Source organism: Natator depressus, chromosome 3 (genome assembly GCF_965152275.1).
Source record: "Natator depressus isolate rNatDep1 chromosome 3, rNatDep2.hap1, whole genome shotgun sequence".
NCBI classification, from domain to species: Eukaryota; Metazoa; Chordata; order Testudines; family Cheloniidae; genus Natator; species Natator depressus.
Genome location: NC_134236.1, coordinates 152056709 through 152074068, shown reverse-complemented (window position 1 = coordinate 152074068; position 17360 = coordinate 152056709). Strand labels below are relative to the sequence as shown.

The window sequence follows — 17360 nt, the reverse complement described above, 5'->3', positions numbered from 1 at the left end:
TGGCTGGTAGGAGTACACAGGCCCACACACTTCTCCAGGTTCCAACCCAGAGACCCTACAACATGCAGCCAAGGTCTGCTCAGTCCCCAGCTTTGCTGCTCTCTCCTTGGCTGCTTCCTATCTACCTCCCACAGGCTTTCTTCTCTATCTTTCTCTCTCCTGGGAACACTCTATCCTCAGGGCCATGCTCCCAGGGTTCTAACTCTTTCCCTAGGTTTCCTCCTTTCCTCTCTAATGCACAGACAATGACTGCAGATTTCCACACTGCCCCCATTTCTGTTGCCAGCTTCCTGGCTTTATATTAGCCCAGCCCACACCTGTTTAGATGAGCTTCATCTTCCAATTAGGGGTTGCTTTTCTGCCCTAAGCCACTCATGTGTGGCATATTATCCTAACTGGCCCTTTCTCAGCTTCCTTAACCCTTACAGGGTTGATGTGGAGTGAACAACCCATCACAGTGGCATTGGATCAATGCCTGGTTTATCTTTTTGTTATGAACTGCATGTACTATTATTGCAAACCCTCAGAGTGTACGATAAGTGCATTTTACACTTTGAAATTAAATAAACCATATTACTACTCCAAAGATTTATTTATTTCTAGGTGTAGTTCAAGGTATTGATTTTGCTCTTGAAAGTTTTTTCTGGTTTAGATTGTTACTAAATGAGAAGCATTCTCTCCCTTTGTACTTTCATGACAGTTGGGATCAGCTATTGCTTTCCCATTGAAAGAACTTCATATAACCAAAGGTGGTGGCAAGGTGTTTTCAGCGGATGTCCCTTGACTCTGAAATCCACCTTCCCAATTCATCTAAGAGAGCACTAGTCTGTTGATACTCAGAAACTGATGGTTAAATCTCCTTTAGCCTTTTTCCTGAGAGGAAAAAATGGCAGGGATTATTTGGATTATATTTAACATTTTTTTTGTGTGTGTATGACTAATTCTATTGATCTTTTACATAATGAGCTTTATTTTAAGTGTTTTATGTGGACGAAGAGACGCTTGTGAGTGGCAAATTTGTAGATAATGAAAAATAATGTAAATACAATTAAATAAATGTACAACCTGACCAAATCTGAGTAGAGATAGAGAATATAAAGAGGGATTATCACATCCCTGTTTTATGACAGGAAGCCTCTTTATGTTACACCATATATATTAGCTTTGCAATTAAATAAGAAATAGTGTACTTACTTTGTGTTGCTTAGCAATTGTTTCTACCAAAAACTGAGTTCTGACATTGTCTACATTTGGAACCAGAATAGATGCATAATCTGGGATACTTTCTGTTGGATAAACATATTCCTGAACTCTTTTATTCCAATGTTGCCAGTCACCTAAAGAGAGCAAAAAATGGAGAATATAGTACCTAATAATACTCTGTCTGCATTTAGTAGCTCCACTAGTCAAAATATTGTGTTTTCTCCCCTCTGCAGTAGACCCAAAGACAGCTCAGCAGCAGGTAGTTCAGTAGCAGAAGGAGCTGTCTGGGGAGTGAAGTTGTCAGACTCAAAGAGAAGCCTTTAACTTCTGTGCCTCCTACCAAGAGGATAAGGAAATGCAGGGTATGTAGGGAGGCTTCAAATTTATTCCACGTCTCTGCCACAAACCAAAAGGAGATGGTGAGCTAACCAACTCTTTCTTGGTGCAGCAACTTGAAGCTATGATTGGAGAAAGGAATAACTTTTAAAATGCTACATTTTTAAATGTGTTCCCTACACTGTTGGGATGGGAGTTTGCAGCTGGGGTTGGCTAGCTTCTTGGTTCTTTGGTATTTCTATTTGTTGCCAATAGACAGAGCCTCACATCGCCCAACTGGTCTAAGATCTGATAAAATATTTTCTGGTTGAGGAATCATTCCAACAGATCTACTGTTTATCTGCTTAACCAATTGGACCTCATGTTCAGGTTTCCTTTTGTATTTTTATGAAGGTGTTAATGGCTGCCATCAAGAGGATCTTTCAGCTAGAAGGTCACAACCCCCCTTAAAAGCTGATGGGTGTGATAACCACCCTCCTTCAGGCTCAATGGATGGAGCAATTATATGCCCCTTTACTAAAGGTGGATTAAGATTTATTGGGGCCCTACGCACAAAGAACATTTGGGCCCTCCACATCCCCCCTGTCATGGGGCCCCACCCTCTGTGCCTCCCCTTCCCACCATGGCCCTGCCTCCTGGCCTGTCCAAAAGCTGGGTGGTGGTAAGGAGCTGCCCAGGAAGCCCAGCACACTTTCAGAAGCCCTGCGCCATCCACCTGCCGTGAGTGGTGCGCCATAGGGAGCATTTGTCCCTCACATGGTCCTCACAAAAGCAAATCAAGCCGCTTTAATGCCTTTCTGTAACAGGGAAAACAGCCCTATGCGTTCCACACTGCTGAAAACCTGGGGATTTTTTCCATAATACCTGGTGGATTTACCTACTAAATACTATGACCAATTAACCTAACTATACTACACTAAATACTATCTATAACTATGTATGCTACAGGAATTTTGAAATGCTAGTTAATCAAAGCAAATGCTATGGGTGGGCTTCAACTCTTGCCATGGGGGTGAAGGAATTGAGAGGGAGTGGGTGGACATACCCCTTTTATACTCTCATCTCAGTGCATGAGGAAGTGGCACACACATTGCCTAGTAGTACGGCTAGCAAAAGTCTTTGACTCGAATGCATTGGGTGCACATACACCTACACTGGAATGTATATGTGCACAATAAGCCAAAGAACCAATAATGTTTATTTCAGAAAAAATGTAACAGATAAAGTAAAATTAATCTAACAGAAATAACATGCTCAAAAATTACCTATACTGTAGACTAATTAAGGTACCTCAACAGAAAGAATCCATGAAAACTAAATTAAAAACAAGAGGTATAAAAATTATTACTAATCCAAAAAAGACCTCAACTCCTCCCCTCCACATACGTAACTTGCATTCAGATTCCATAAGATTAGTGTGCCAATAGTGTCTTAGCAAGAAAGGAAAGCTCTGACCATGTGACCAAATAATATGTAATTATAGAGTACTTTTATATTTTGAACCAACCTTATTTATTTGAAAATGTCATTAATTATCAAAAAGAATGTCAATGTGTTTTCTCTTACCATAATCAGTAACATGAAACTCATACATTGTTTGATTGGTGTTTTTAGGGATTTCTGGCAAATCTAATTTGCTATCATTTGCTCGAATGAAGGCTTCCAGTTTATCCCTGCTATCCAACTCCAAAAGAGCACCTAAACTCCACATTAATCCAAAAGCAAACAATTTATGAAGATGTGCTGGAGATGAAATACCGCCTTCTTCCTTTGAGGGAATCAAACCCTCCAAAAGATTAATAGACTGGAAATATACAAAAAACAGCATTAAGAAAATACGACAGTCAGTTTTTAGCTTCATATATATTCAGACATTAAAAACTCATTTCGAAAACCAGTCAAGGTTGCTAAAGGACAATGTCAAACTCAAAATTATAACAAGGAAATACAGAGTAAAGCCATATATATAACCATGGGTAAAATTTTCAAAGGAACCTAAGTGACTTAGGAGCCCAAGTCTCATTTTCAAAAGTGACTGTCTCCCTGAAAATCAATCAGCTAGACTTTTAAAGGTATTTATGGGGACTAAATTCACAAAGAAATGTTGTCACCTAACTTTTAGGTGACTAGAAAAACACTGGGATTCACAAAGCTTGTGTCAAGGTTCCTCCCCCACTCTGAACTCTAGGGTAAAGATGTGGGGACCTGCATGAAAACCTCCTAAGCATACTTTTACCAGCTTAGGTTAAAACTTCCCCAAGGTACAAATTAATTTTATCCTTTGTCCTTGGAATAACCACTGCCACCACCAAACTCTAACTGGGTTTACTGGGAAACGTAGTTTGGACACGTCTTTCCCCCCAAAATCCTCCCAACCCTTGCACCCCACTTCCTGGGAAAGGTTTGGTAAAAATCCTCACCAATTTGCATAGGTGACCACAGACCCAAACCCTTAGATCTGAGAACAATGAAAAGCATTCAGTTTTCTTACAAGAAGACTTTTAATAGAAATAGAAGTAAATAGGAGTAAAGGAATCACCTCTGTAAAATCAGGATGGTAGATACCTTACAGGGTAATTAGATTCAAAACATAGAGAATCCCTCTAGGCAAAACCTTAAGTTACAAAAAAGACACACAGACAGAAATAGTCATTCTATTCAGCACAATTCTTTTCTCAGCCATTTAAAGAAATCATAATCTAACGCATACCTAGCTAGATTACTTACTAAAAGTTCTAAGACTCCATTCCTGTTCTATCCCCAGCAAAAGCAGCATATAGACAGACACACAGACCCTTTGTTTCTCTCCCTCCTCCCAGCTTTTGAAAGTATCTTGTCTCCTCATTGGTCATTTTGGTCAGGTGCCAGCGAGGTTACCTTTAGCTTCTTAACCCTTTACAGGTGAGAGGATTTTTCCTCTGGCCAGGAGGGATTTTAAAGGGGTTTACCCTTCCCTTTATATTTATGACAGCTTGAGTTTGGCACCTAGGCTCCCTATACAATGTATGAGGAGAGACAGGCATCTCCGAATAGGATTCACAAAAGCCAGCATGCTATGCAGCTCCGTGCCTAAGACAGGCCGTGGGAGACTCCAAGCTAAAGGGTGTGTGCTAAGCCTCACCCTTCTCTTGGAGATGGGTACCTAAGGTCAGGCTGCAGAAAGGCACCTCCTCTGCTTGGGATGCTCAGCAGTAAACCCTGTTCTGGCTTTAGGCACCTACCCCATTTCAGCAAGAAGCCCAGGCAGATGGCGAGGAGGAGGTGGTAGTGATGCCCATCTAATAACTTTTAACCCAGTGATTAGAGTACTCAGCGGGGATGTGAGAGATCCTTTGTTCAAGTCCCCCCTCTACCTGAGGGGCAGAAGAGAATTAAACTAGGATCTGCTTCATTTGAGGTGAGTGCCCTAACTATTGTGCTATAGGATATTCTGATATAGGGCTCCCCCATTCTTTCCTGTTGAAGCTGTTCCACTGTGGATACATAATAAAAGAATTATTGGCCCATACAACCTATCCTGAAAAACAATCCCTTATTCTCACAGATCTTGGGAGACAGAGCACTCCTCACTGACAGACAGCCCCCCAACCTGAAGCAAATACTCACCAGTAACCACACACCACACAACAAAAACATGAACCCAGGAACCTATCCTTGCAACAAAGCCCGATGCCAACTCTGTCCACATATTTATTCAAGTGACACCATCATAGGACCTAATCACATTAACCACACCATCAGGGGCTCATTCACCTGCACATCTACCAATGTGATATATGCCATCATGTGCCAGCAATGCCCCTCTGCCATGTACATTGGCCAAACCAGACAGTCTCTATGCAAAAGAATAAACGGACACAAATCTGACATCAGGAACCATAACATTCAAAAACCGGTAGGAGAACACTTCAACCTCTCTGGCCACTCAGTAACAGACTTAAATGTGGCAATTTTGCAACAGAAAAGCTTCAAAAACAGACTCCATCGAGAAACTGCTGAGCTTGAATTAATATGCGAACTAGATACCATTAACTTGGGTTTGAATAGAGACTGGGAGTGGCTGGGTCATTACACATATTGAATCTATTTCCTTAAGTTAAGTATCCTCACACCTTCTTGTCAACTGTCTAAATGGGCCATCTTGAGTATCACTACAAAAGTTTTTTTTCTCCTGCTGACAATAGCTCATCTTAATTAATTAGCCTCTTACTCCACCTTTTCATATTCTCTGTATGTGTGTATATATATATATATCTTCTTACTATATGTTCCATTCTTTGCATCCAATGAAGTGGGCTGTAGCCCACGAAAGCTTATGCTCAAATAAATGTGTTAGTCTCTAAGAAAAAAGAAAAGGAGTACTTGTGGCACCTTAGAGACGAACCAATTTATTTGAGCATGAGCTTTCGTGAGCTACAGCTCACTTCATCGGATGCATCCGATGAAGTGAGCTGTAGCTCACGAAAGCTCATGCTCAAATAAATTGGTTCGTCTCTAAGGTGCCACAAGTACTCCTTTTCTTTTTGCGAATACAGACTAACACGGCTGTTACTCTGAAATTAGTCTCTAAGGTGCCACAAGTACTCCTGGCCCGTCATTATCATCTAGCCATTTTGTGTAAGCTCACTGATCTTTTAGGCAAGGTCTGAGCATACTTATTATATCAGGTCCCTCAGGCAAGTTAGGCAGAGGTGTGAGGCTGCAGCATGCATGCTCAGAGGCAGTAACATGGGCACCTAGCGAACTTTTACAGCAAAAGATTTGCACACTGAGTGAGTTTAGGTGCTCACACAGGGTTTGGCAGCAGCTGAGTGGAGGTTTTGTGAATCACCGTGGCAGTTAGGTGTCTAAGACCTTTTGTGAATCTCCTAGGTCATAGTCTTTAAATCTATGGCAGCAGATGAAAAAATAATGCTCATCTGTAACAGACATTTTTCTGCCAAAAACAAATCAATACACTGTTTGAAAACACTCGGACTCCTTCCATCTTTAAAAGAAAAAAATACATTGAAACGTGCCAAAGTACAAGAGAGAAAGCGCCAAATCACCTGAGAGAGAATGCAGGCATCCACAAGCACGTGCGCACGCACATGTACGCACGTGCACACACAAAAAAGTTCCAGAAGACTGCATGACATATTGATGTCTCTGCATCCCTCCACACCAACTGAGAAGCCTTCAAACATCTTCACAAACTAGGCAGTACTCACCAATCAAGTAGTCTCCCAGGTGTGAGTCCAAAACTCACACTGAGCCCAGTGTTCCAATGCACCTCAAATAGGGAAAAGCTCCTAGGTTCCATCCCTTTCTCAGGTATGTAATTGATTTACTTGATGTAGAGCACCTAACCCTCTCACCCTCTGCCCTACGGGCTACAACCCACAAGGGAACACCAGACAAGAAAAGAGACTGGTCACCTAACAGGAATGACCACCCTCTTTCCAAAAGGCTAAAAAAAAAAACCCAAAAACTTGGGCTGTGACGTTGTCTGATTAAAATATAACCATGCAAATCATATTGCTACCACTGTTATATAATTGCAACGAATCTTATACAAAGTATAACTCATGGCCAGAAAGGGTTAAACAGCTTGCAGGCTGGCTGACCCAAAGTCAACCTTTAAAGTCATGTAGAAAGGTATGGGAATTGTAATTAGGGCCATTCATGCTAAATAGGCTAGAACGTTGAAATGCAAACCTATATTGTTAGAAGTTAGAAGTGATACTAATTGTGTGTATCTTAGAGTGTAAACAGACAGTTCCTGTCTGTCACTATAGCTACTCATTCAGAGATCAAAAGGGAATATTAACATTTAGAAGAATCTTGGGTAAAATAATGTCATTGTCTATATTTCTCTTTCAAGTTTGAAATAGACTGCCTAATGAATAAATTACCCTATGTTAATTTGTGTAACTAATTACTGGTGGTGTTTAGAAAACAGAAGGTTACATCAAAAGCCTATTCCTTACCCAGGACTGCATGGTCAAATGGATGCTAGAAAACTGTATAAAAGACCGTAAAAGGTCCTAATTCTGTCATCTCAGATCTGCTTGAGGCTTCATAGAGGGGAAGCTTAAGCCATAAGGACCGAGATCCCAGTCCTAAGGTGGAATGCCCTGAAATGATATTGGACGTTGGACCATAACCTATGAACTATATTCTAAAGGAACTCTTTGCAACTACAAAGCTCACCATCTCTGCTATGAATCTGAACCTCAAGAATTAAACTCATATCTATATGTATATTGATCTTTTAACTATACTCTCTCTCTCTCTCTCTTTTGTTTTTTAATAAATTTTAGTTTAGTTAATAAGAATTGACTGTATGCGTGTATTTGGGTAAGATCTGAAACATTCATTAACCTGGGAGGTAATGTGTCTGATCTTTTGGGATTGGTAGAACCTTTTCTTTTATATGATGAAATGAGATTTTCAGAAATCATCATATTTGACTTAGGTACCTGGATGGAGGCCTGAGGCTGGATCACTTTAAGGGAACTGTGTTGTTTGGACTTCTGAGTAACCAGTAAGGTATAAACAGAAGCTTTTTATGCTGTCTTGGTAAATCTAAGTATTGGAATATCCACCAGCTTTTTGGGGATTGTCTGCCCCATTCTTTGCAGTTCACCCTAATTGAGTGACCACAGCTGGCCCCTACTGGGATCCCAGTAACACGGGGTAAAAACCCCAAAGCCTTTCTAGGTCTCCATCTTGTTCCACGAGTTCTAGCTTCTCCCCTGAACAACGGGAACTCTCCGTTTTAGATCATCATAATGCTGAGCCAGAGAGCAGGAAAGGTTATTTCCTCCAGGCATGTTTGAATCCATGGTGAAGAATGTGGTGACCACTACTGAGATCATTAGCCAGCAAGTCAAACAAAGAGAATAAGCAGGCTAAATACAAAAGGGAATACCTTCCATCTAAAATTAAAATAGAATTTGATTTGCTGTCTTACTATATTCCCCCTTCAAATAACTTAATAAATGGGAAACTCCTGACACAAGAGAAGCTAATTTGGGAAACCTTGAAATTCTAGAAGGATCCTAGAACCCAAAGATTCTCTGTTCATCCTCCCTACAGTTGATGCAGCAGTGGCAACCCTGGCAAAGGACTTGGTAATCCAAATGAAGAAAAATCATTGTTAAAGCAGAAGGAGCAAAATTTTCCCCACTAAGCAAGCCTGGAGGGTAACTGAATTGGGGAGGCATCTTCCAGCTTTCCTCTTCATTTGCTAGGGTTTTTCTGTCATGCTGGATCTTAGCTCAGGAGAAGAGATGTTGCATGCAGGAGATCTTGGTACCCCAAAAGGAGAGAAAGCCTTAAGATAAAAGTATTTTGACTCAGAACTTTTAAAAGTTTTCATTTGCTGTGTAGCGTGGGGCAACAAATGTAAATAATACTGAAGCTGCCAGCAGGCTGAATGAACAGGAACTTTTCTCAAAAGAGGGAGTGAAATTTACTTAGTGTGATCAATAGGTCTGATCCTACATGTTGTAGACACAGTGCAGAAGAAAACCCATTACTGGAATGGCAAGCATGGTTATAATAGGGAAAACATCCTTCTAGAACAGTCATGGGCATCTGAACTTATTGAAGATACAACTCCAACAGACAGAAGAAGCCCATGTGGGGCTCCTAGGGTATATTCCTTTGAAATGGAATTTTATTGCCACTTTAATCAGTACTCAAGGAAGTGAATGTTCTTTTTGCTGTTTCTGCATACTTGATTTTAAACAATGAATTCATGCAAAAACACAAAATAATTTAGATGGCAATATCTGTTCTACCTGCATAATGTAGTTACATTCTAAAAGCTCCATTTTTGGATTAAGGTTTAGTTTCATGTATGTATATGCTGCTTCAAAGATTCTGTCATATAAATTCTGTAAAATATCAGCTTCTTGAGGTGTACGTTTCTTTAGCCATGCCTGCAAAATAAAATAAAAAAGCATAAAATTTGTCTACATACAAAGTACAACAAAATAAAATTAATAAGTAATACCCTTCCCCTCCGTCTTAACCTTACTTGTAAAATTGGTCTCCAGTTGAGGGCAGAAGAACTGATGTAGACCATGCCCATTCTAGAAACTGTTGCAGGAGAGGCATTCTCAATGTTGTGAACCTCAAATAACAGTTTACACGTAGGAGACATAGGAATTCTATCACCATTAGCTAGAGTCAGAGTCTTGTTATCATCCAAAACAGAATTTAGATTCTCAATCCAAATTGCATCCACAGGACCATCTAAAATCAGAAAGATATTCTCACCTGGAAACAATCAAAACAGAAATAATTCACATTTTTACATCAAAATGGGAACAAAATATATTCAAAGGAGGATATTTTAAATAGCTAAGCTATATGTATAAAAGGAGTTACTTACCTATAGTAAAGTTATTTACCTATACAGTAACTGGAATTCTTTGTGATGTGCTGTCCATATGCATATTCCACTTATGATGTGCAGGCACTGTTGATCAGTCTTTTCACCAGCAGTACCTGTTATGGCCACACATATATGCCGAGGGTCCTCATGCCCCACACCAAGGGCATAAAAGAGCAGAATGGGTCAATCACTACACAGTTTCCTTTCTGCTGCAGAATCCTAGTGATACAGAACTCCAAGGTAAAGGGAATAGAAGGCAGGTCATGCAATATTGATATGGACATCACAACTTGAAAAACTCCAGTTACCCAGGTAAGTAACTTTCCTTTCTTTTCTGAGTGATTGTCCATATGCATATTCTACTTATGGTGAGGCTCAGAGTCTTAGGAGAATAGGGATTGTAACAGTCTTACCAAATGCAGCATCTGATCTGGAGGTTTCAGTGATTGTATAATGCATCGTAAATGTATGAATAAAACCTCAGGTGACTGCTTTACATATGTGCATAATCAAAATATTCCTCACAGATGCTGCTGAGACTGCCTGAGAGCTGGTGGAGTGAGGTCTGAGAGAAGCAGGAGGTTCCACTTTGGCCACTTCAAAACAGGTTCTCACACAGTGAGATAGGTAAATTTCTTACTTAGTAATTTTATTTCTACTCGCAACATCTGCCACAATTGTGATACATACGGGCTATTCTCCTCCTGTCTACATCTTCCAGAGGCAATTCAAAGCTGTAGCACAGCTAATGCCAGCCATGCCCCTTCTCCAGCCTGCTGCCAGATGATTCATTCCAAAGCTGTGTAAAAACCGACAGAATATGATTAGTAACATTAATTTCAATGAGAACTATGTACAGTAAGCTATGGACTAAAGCAAAACTATCAAAATTAAATACTGTCCCTAGGAAGCCAACCAGGGAGGGTAGAATTGTGGGAAATGATGTTAGCAGAAAGAAAATTAATGGGTAGGAAATTTACCATTCTGCAGCCCAACATCTCCCATAATTTTGATATGTATGAGAAGTAGCGAGCAGTGAAAAGAAGTAGGGAGGGATAAGAAAAACGGAATGAGACAGGAAAGACCCCCAGAGTTAATTGCCTAAAATGGAAATGCTATTACTAGACCACTACCTGCAGCATCCTCCTGCCAAAGGAGGCCTCTGCAGAGGACAAAAAGTCCACTGTACAGTGTGTAATAAAGATATAAACCAACAACCATGTTGCTGCCCCACAGGTCTTTGTGGCGGAAGCACAAGCTCTTTCTTCCCACAAAGTCTCCACGGATCTTGTGAAGTGTGCCTTGATGCTGTCTGGAACAAGAGCATCTGACACATTCTATGACTCTATGATGCATGGCTTGATCCATTTAGCTACCAATAGCTTAGATAACCTGAGCCCTTGGCACTTCAGATGAAAGTGGCCAAATAAGAAGATCAATATTCTGATCACTTAGGTGCACTTGATATAGATCTTTAGTGCTCTTCAAACTTCTAAAGTGTGCCACAGCTTTTCTGTCAGGTGCTATGGCTTTGGACAGAATGAAGGGAGGACGACTCCTGTGAGGCATGGAAAGGTGAATTCATCTTAGGCAAGGACAATTCTGGGATTTTTAGCATCACCTTGTCATCATGGAACACACAGTGGGATTCCTGCATGGATAAAACTGCCAGTTCAGAAACTCATCTAGCAGGTGTGAGGGCGACCAGTAAACAGTTTTTGATGGATAGGTAGAATGGAGATATTGATGTCAGAGGCTTAAAATGGTGTGTGGTTAGGGCTTTTAACAGCAATGGTAGGTCCCACCTAGGAAAGATAGATCTAACCACAGGTTTAGTTAGTCTGACTGCTCTGAGACATCTGGATACCTCAAGGTTCTCTGTCAAGGAACCAGAAGGATCCTGCAAATAGGATACTACTGGTGCTATGAAGCTGGGCTGAATATCCTGGTCTATGGCTTCCCTGAAGAAAGTCCAAAAAAAAAAAGTGGAATAGCAGGATCCTTAGCAATTTTGTTGTGTTCTTGATTCCATTAGTTAACTTAGTCCAGATGGAGGAGTAGGCCTGACATTGACCTTTGGTATGACTGTGAGTTTCAGGGAGAAGAGTACTAGTGGAGGTACACACAGAAGCATATCCAGATGATGCTTGATGGCAACATACCATAACCAGCCCTGCATACACCAAAGATGTAGTCTGTGTGTGCTCTTACAACTTGCATATCTGCTTATTCGTTTACCTTTCCCAGAGGTTTCACATTCTTCTCTGTTCACATCCTGGAAGGATAAATGCAGCAGGACAGCTATCTCAGGTGAGGATTTAGAATGCTGGTACTTGCCTTTAGGCTTGTCCTTTACCACTTCCTCAGGATTATGCAACATTTTTGCACCAGGTTTCAAACATTTCTGGAGAGAAAAAACTTTTGGTTCATATTTTTTCTTGGTCTGCTCAGAGCCTGAATCTGAGAGCTCCCCTTCCTCAGTGGAGGAGGAAGTGTTTGAGTCAGAAGACCCTTAGGTTATTTTATTTTGGCCATATAGGGTCAGACCAATGATCCATCTTGCCCACTATCCTGTCTTTCAACAGTAGCCATTGCCAGGTGCTTCAGAGGGAATGAACAGAACCGGCAATCATCGAGCGATCCATCCCCTATCCTCCAGTCCCAGTTTCTGGCAATCAGGAGCTAGGGATACCCAGAGCATGGGGTTGCATCCCTGATCAGCTTGACTAATAGCCATTGATGGACCTATCCTCCAGAAACTTATCTAATTCTTTTATGAACCCCGTTATAGTTTTGGCCTTTACAGCTTCACCTGGCAATGAGTTCTTCAGGTTGACTATGCATTGTGTGAAGAAGTACTTCTTTTTGTTTGTTGTAAACTGCTGCCTATTAATTTAATTGGTTGACCCCTAGTTCTTGTGTTATGTGAAAGAGGAAATGACAGTTTCTTATTCACTTTCTCCACACAATTCATGATTTTATAGACCTCTATCATATCCCCTCTTAGTCATCTTTTTTCCAAACTGAAAAGTCCCAGTGTTTTTCATCTCTCCTCATATGGAATCTGTTCCAGACCCTTAATCATTTTGTTGCCCTTCTCTGTATCTTTTTAAATTCTAATATATCTTTTTTGAGATGGGGTGACTAGAACTGCATGCAATATTCAAGGTGTAGGCATACCATAGATTTATATAGTGGTATTATGATATTTTCTGTATTATTATCTATCCCTTTCCTAATGATTCCTAACATTCTGTTAGCTTTTCTGACTGCCATTGCACTCTCAGTGGATGTTTTCAGCGAACTATACACAATGACTCCAGGATCTCCTTCTTGAGTGGTAACAGATCATTTAGATCCATCATTTTGTATTTATAGTTGGGATTACGTTTTCCAATGTGCATTACATTGCATTTATCAACACTGAATTTCATCTGCCATTTTGTTGCCCAGTCACCCATTTTTGTGAGATTCCTTTGTAACTCTTTGCAGTCAGGTTTGGACTTCACTATCTTGAGTAATTTTGTATCATCTGCAAATTTTGCTACCTCACTGTTTACCCCTCTTTCCAGATCATTTATGAGTATGTTGAACAGCACTAGTCCCAGTACAGATACCTGGGGGACACCACTATTTATCACTTTCCATTCTGAAAACTATTTACTTCTGCCCTTTTTGTCCTGTCTTTTAACCAGTTACTTATCCATGAGAGGACCTTCCCTCTTATCCCATGACTGCTTACTTTGCTTAAGAGCCTCTGGTGAGGGACCTTGTCAAAGGCTTTCTGCAACTCCAAGTCCACTGTATCCACTGGATCACCCTTGTCCACATGCTTGTTGACCCCCTCAGAGAATTCTAATAGTTTGGTGAGGAATGATTTCCCTTTACAAAAGCTGTGTTGACTCTTCCTCAACACATCATGTTGATGCATGTGTCTGATAATTCTGTTTTTTACTATAGTTTCAACTAATTTGCCTGGTACTGAAATTAGGCTCACTGGTCTGTAATTGCCAGGATCACCTCTCGAGATTTTTTCAAAAATTGGTGTCACATTATCTATCTGCCAGTCATATAGTACATAAACTGACAATCTGCAGTCCCAAACTGTAAACTGGCCAACTAATAAGATTTTTGACTAAAGAAATCTCATCGCTTTGGCTCCCAGTCTTTCGGCGTGGTTTTGAATTGTTGCCTGGAATTCTCATTTGAGCTGTCATCACCAGGGAACCATGCACCAGGTAGGAATAAAAGAGTTCATCTCTCTTAGAGGGAATGTGATATGTGTCTGATTTTCAGGACACTGAAGCTGCTGAAGTGGGAATCTGCCAAACAATTTTTGCAGGGTCTATAATGGCCTCATGAAACAGAGATGGTCCATCCCCTTTGAGGGTAGTAGGGATTAGAGTGTCAGAGAACCCCTGTTCCATTGTATGACAGGAATACGGATGTATATGAGGGCCTATGAAATGGCAGAATCAGATCCTGGGAGAGAGGAAGTGGTCCTGGAGGAACAATTAGTGTATGGGAAAAAACCTGTGCTTCTGCTCCTTTAAGGGCCTGGGACCAGGATTCTTGTTTTGCAGGGTGCAGCAAGTCTCTCCTCTCTCCCAGCCAACAGGACAAGCCCTGGAAAGGAGGGCAGCATACTAATCAGAGATGGCTCCCTGTTACAACTTATTAATTGGAAACAGCAGACAAGGATTGGATAACATCAATGAGTTATGAGCGGGCTCCTGAACCTCTTCCAAATGGATTTTAACAAGTCTTGAAAACTCTCGAAATCATCTATCTGTAGCATAATGGGAGAAAGCACAGCCTCATCCAAGGAAGACAACATCATTATGGTAGGTCCCAATAAGTCAGCAGAAAGGATTGGCAACTCCATAGTAGGATCTCAGATTGAGAAGCCTGTTCCTGCAAAATGGGTAGATCCTCCAGTGCCAGGTATATTGTTATTAATGTAAAGCACAGTAGGAGAAACAGTGGTACTGGAGCAGGTGATGAAGGCTGCAGTACTGGAGCAGCAGAAGTAGATAGCACCAGAGCTGGAGTTACAGTAGTTGGTAACAAGCTCGGTGAGAAGGAAACATGAGATGACACTGTACTAGACACTGTTTTCGCCTGGTATTTCAGTGCTGAGGCCACATGGGGCAGCAAAATCTCTCTTGAGTGGAACAGTGCATTTGAAGCCACTTTCTTTTCTGAGGAGAAACTGATTGGAGAGCTGCCTCTCATATTTTCCTGACCATGCCCCTTCTTCACAGCAGGAACACTATCAGTCTTTCTCAGATTCTGGGCTAAAGAAGCAGCTGATGGGATTTCAGATGTTGTAGACCTCTTATTCCCTGGAGCACTCCTATAACTTACCAGGTCATAAATAGAAGGGTCAAAGGACCCCAGCTCTGAAGATGGTTTCATGGATCTGCCCATTAAAAAATATTTGTAGGTGAGCCTCCCTAGATTTTCAGTTCCTATGAGTAAAGGACCTACAAATTGTACAGTTGCCAGGGATGTGCAATTCTCCCAAACAAAATAAGCATTTTAGAATCATAGAATATCAGGGTTGGAAGGGACCTCAGGAGGTCATCTAGTCCAACCCCCTGCTCAAAGCAGGACCAATCCCCAATTAAATCATCCCAGCCAGGGCTTTGTCAAGCCTGACCTTAAAAACTTCTAAGGAAGGAGATTCTACCACCTCCCTAGGTAACGCATTCCAGTGTTTCACCACCCTCCTAGTGAAAAAGTTTTTCCTAATATCCAACCTAAACCTCCCCCACTGCAATTGAGACCATTACTCCTTGTCCTGTCATCTTCTACCACTGAGAATCGTCTAGAACCATCCTCTTTGGTACCACCTCTCAGGTAGTTGAAAGCAGCTATCAAATCCCCCCTCATTCTTCTCTTCTGCAGACTAAACAATCCCAGTTCCCTCAGCCTCTCCTCATAAGTCATGTGTCCCAGACCCCTAATCATTTTTGTTGCCCTTCGCTGGACTCTCTCCAATTTATCCACATCCTTCTTGTAGTGTGGGGCCCAAAACTGGACACAGCACTCCAGATGAGGCCTCACCAATGTCGAATAGAGGGGAACGATCACGTCCCTCGATCTGCTGGCTATGCCCCTACTTATACATCCCAAAATGCCATTGGCCTTCTTGGCAACAAGGGCACACTGTTGACTCATATCCAGCTTCTCAATGTTCATCATTCATGAGCATTACTTAAAACTGAGAGACTTAAAAGAGGCCATCTCAGTATCAAGAGTAAAGATAATTTCCTTAAAAAATAACCCAGGCTAAATACAAATAACATACCAAATGGTCAACAAGCTAACTACTACTGATTATAAAATGTATATACAAAGACAGAGAAAAGGGGATAGGAGTTCACTGAAGTAACAGACTGACAGGTTTAAGAGTAGCAGCCATGTTAGTCTGTATCCGTAAAAAGAAAAGTAGTACTTGTGGCACCTTAGAGACTAACAAATTTATTAGAGCATAAGCTTTCGTGAGCTACAGCTCACTTCATCGGATGCATACTGATGAAATGAGCTGTAGCTCACGAAAGCTTATGCTCTAATAAATTTGTTAGTCTCTAAGGTGCCACAAGTACTCCTTTTCTTGTAACAGACTGAGCAGCTCTGTCTTGAAGCCAGGAGGTGGTAAGAGTAACTGAATAATGGTTGGCCTGCTCTGACCTGTTATGTTCTCAGTGTGGAGCATCAAGAAACTTGGAGTGGATGTTCAGCCACAAGGAGCACTCATGGCTATAAAGACTCCAATGTCAGATGTATGAGATGCATGCACACCATAAGTGGAATATGCATATGGACAATCAGTAAAAGGAGAACTCTTGTCTTCCAGTAGCATTGACTCGACAAAGCCCCACTGTAGGAGTTGAATACCTATCCAGGGAACCAATTTTGAAGCAGTAGCTGGCCGTTGGGGGATAGATGCATGTCTTCTAACCCCACATCACAAAGGCAATTATAAATAACCCACACTTTTTAACTGTTCCTCTCTGCCTCTTGAAGCCCAATGGAGTTGGGCTCCGAAGTTAAAGGGAAGGAAAAGCAAGGGTCAGTGTGGCTCACCAAAGGAATACAATCAGCAAACAAGAGTTACTGTAAGTAAGAAACCTTGTTCTCTTCTGCCTGGCATTGCCTCCACAGTTCCATTGTAGCAGACTGGATGGCACTGAACTCCCTGAACTTGGCTGAGAAGCACAGCTACTGTAAATCAACAGTGATTTAAACACTTTTCTCCCAAAACCAAGTATCTGCCTTCATATAATATCCTATATAGTTCTAAAGGCCAAAATTTTCAAACTTGGGTGCCTAAAATGGGGAAACTATCTACATTTAGGCAGCTAAATAAAAGTGGCCTGGTTTTTACAGGTGTGGATTACTCACCGCTTCCACTTCAGTCAACAAGAGC

At 41.2% G+C, this 17360-nt stretch overlaps 1 protein-coding gene across 1 annotated transcript in view; it reads right to left on the bottom strand.

Annotated features, from left to right (window-relative positions):
* DNAH8 (dynein axonemal heavy chain 8) overlaps positions 1-17360 on the bottom strand; it is a 577557-nt gene that overhangs the window by 163764 nt on the left and 396433 nt on the right. Inside the window, exons 50-53 of the mRNA XM_074949111.1 lie at positions 9566-9807; positions 9327-9467; positions 3106-3343; positions 1195-1337 (exon numbers count right to left, since the gene is read on the bottom strand). Of these exons, the coding sequence (XP_074805212.1) occupies positions 1195-1337; positions 3106-3343; positions 9327-9467; positions 9566-9807 (764 nt within the window). The remainder of the gene's footprint in view (positions 1-1194; positions 1338-3105; positions 3344-9326; positions 9468-9565; positions 9808-17360) is intronic.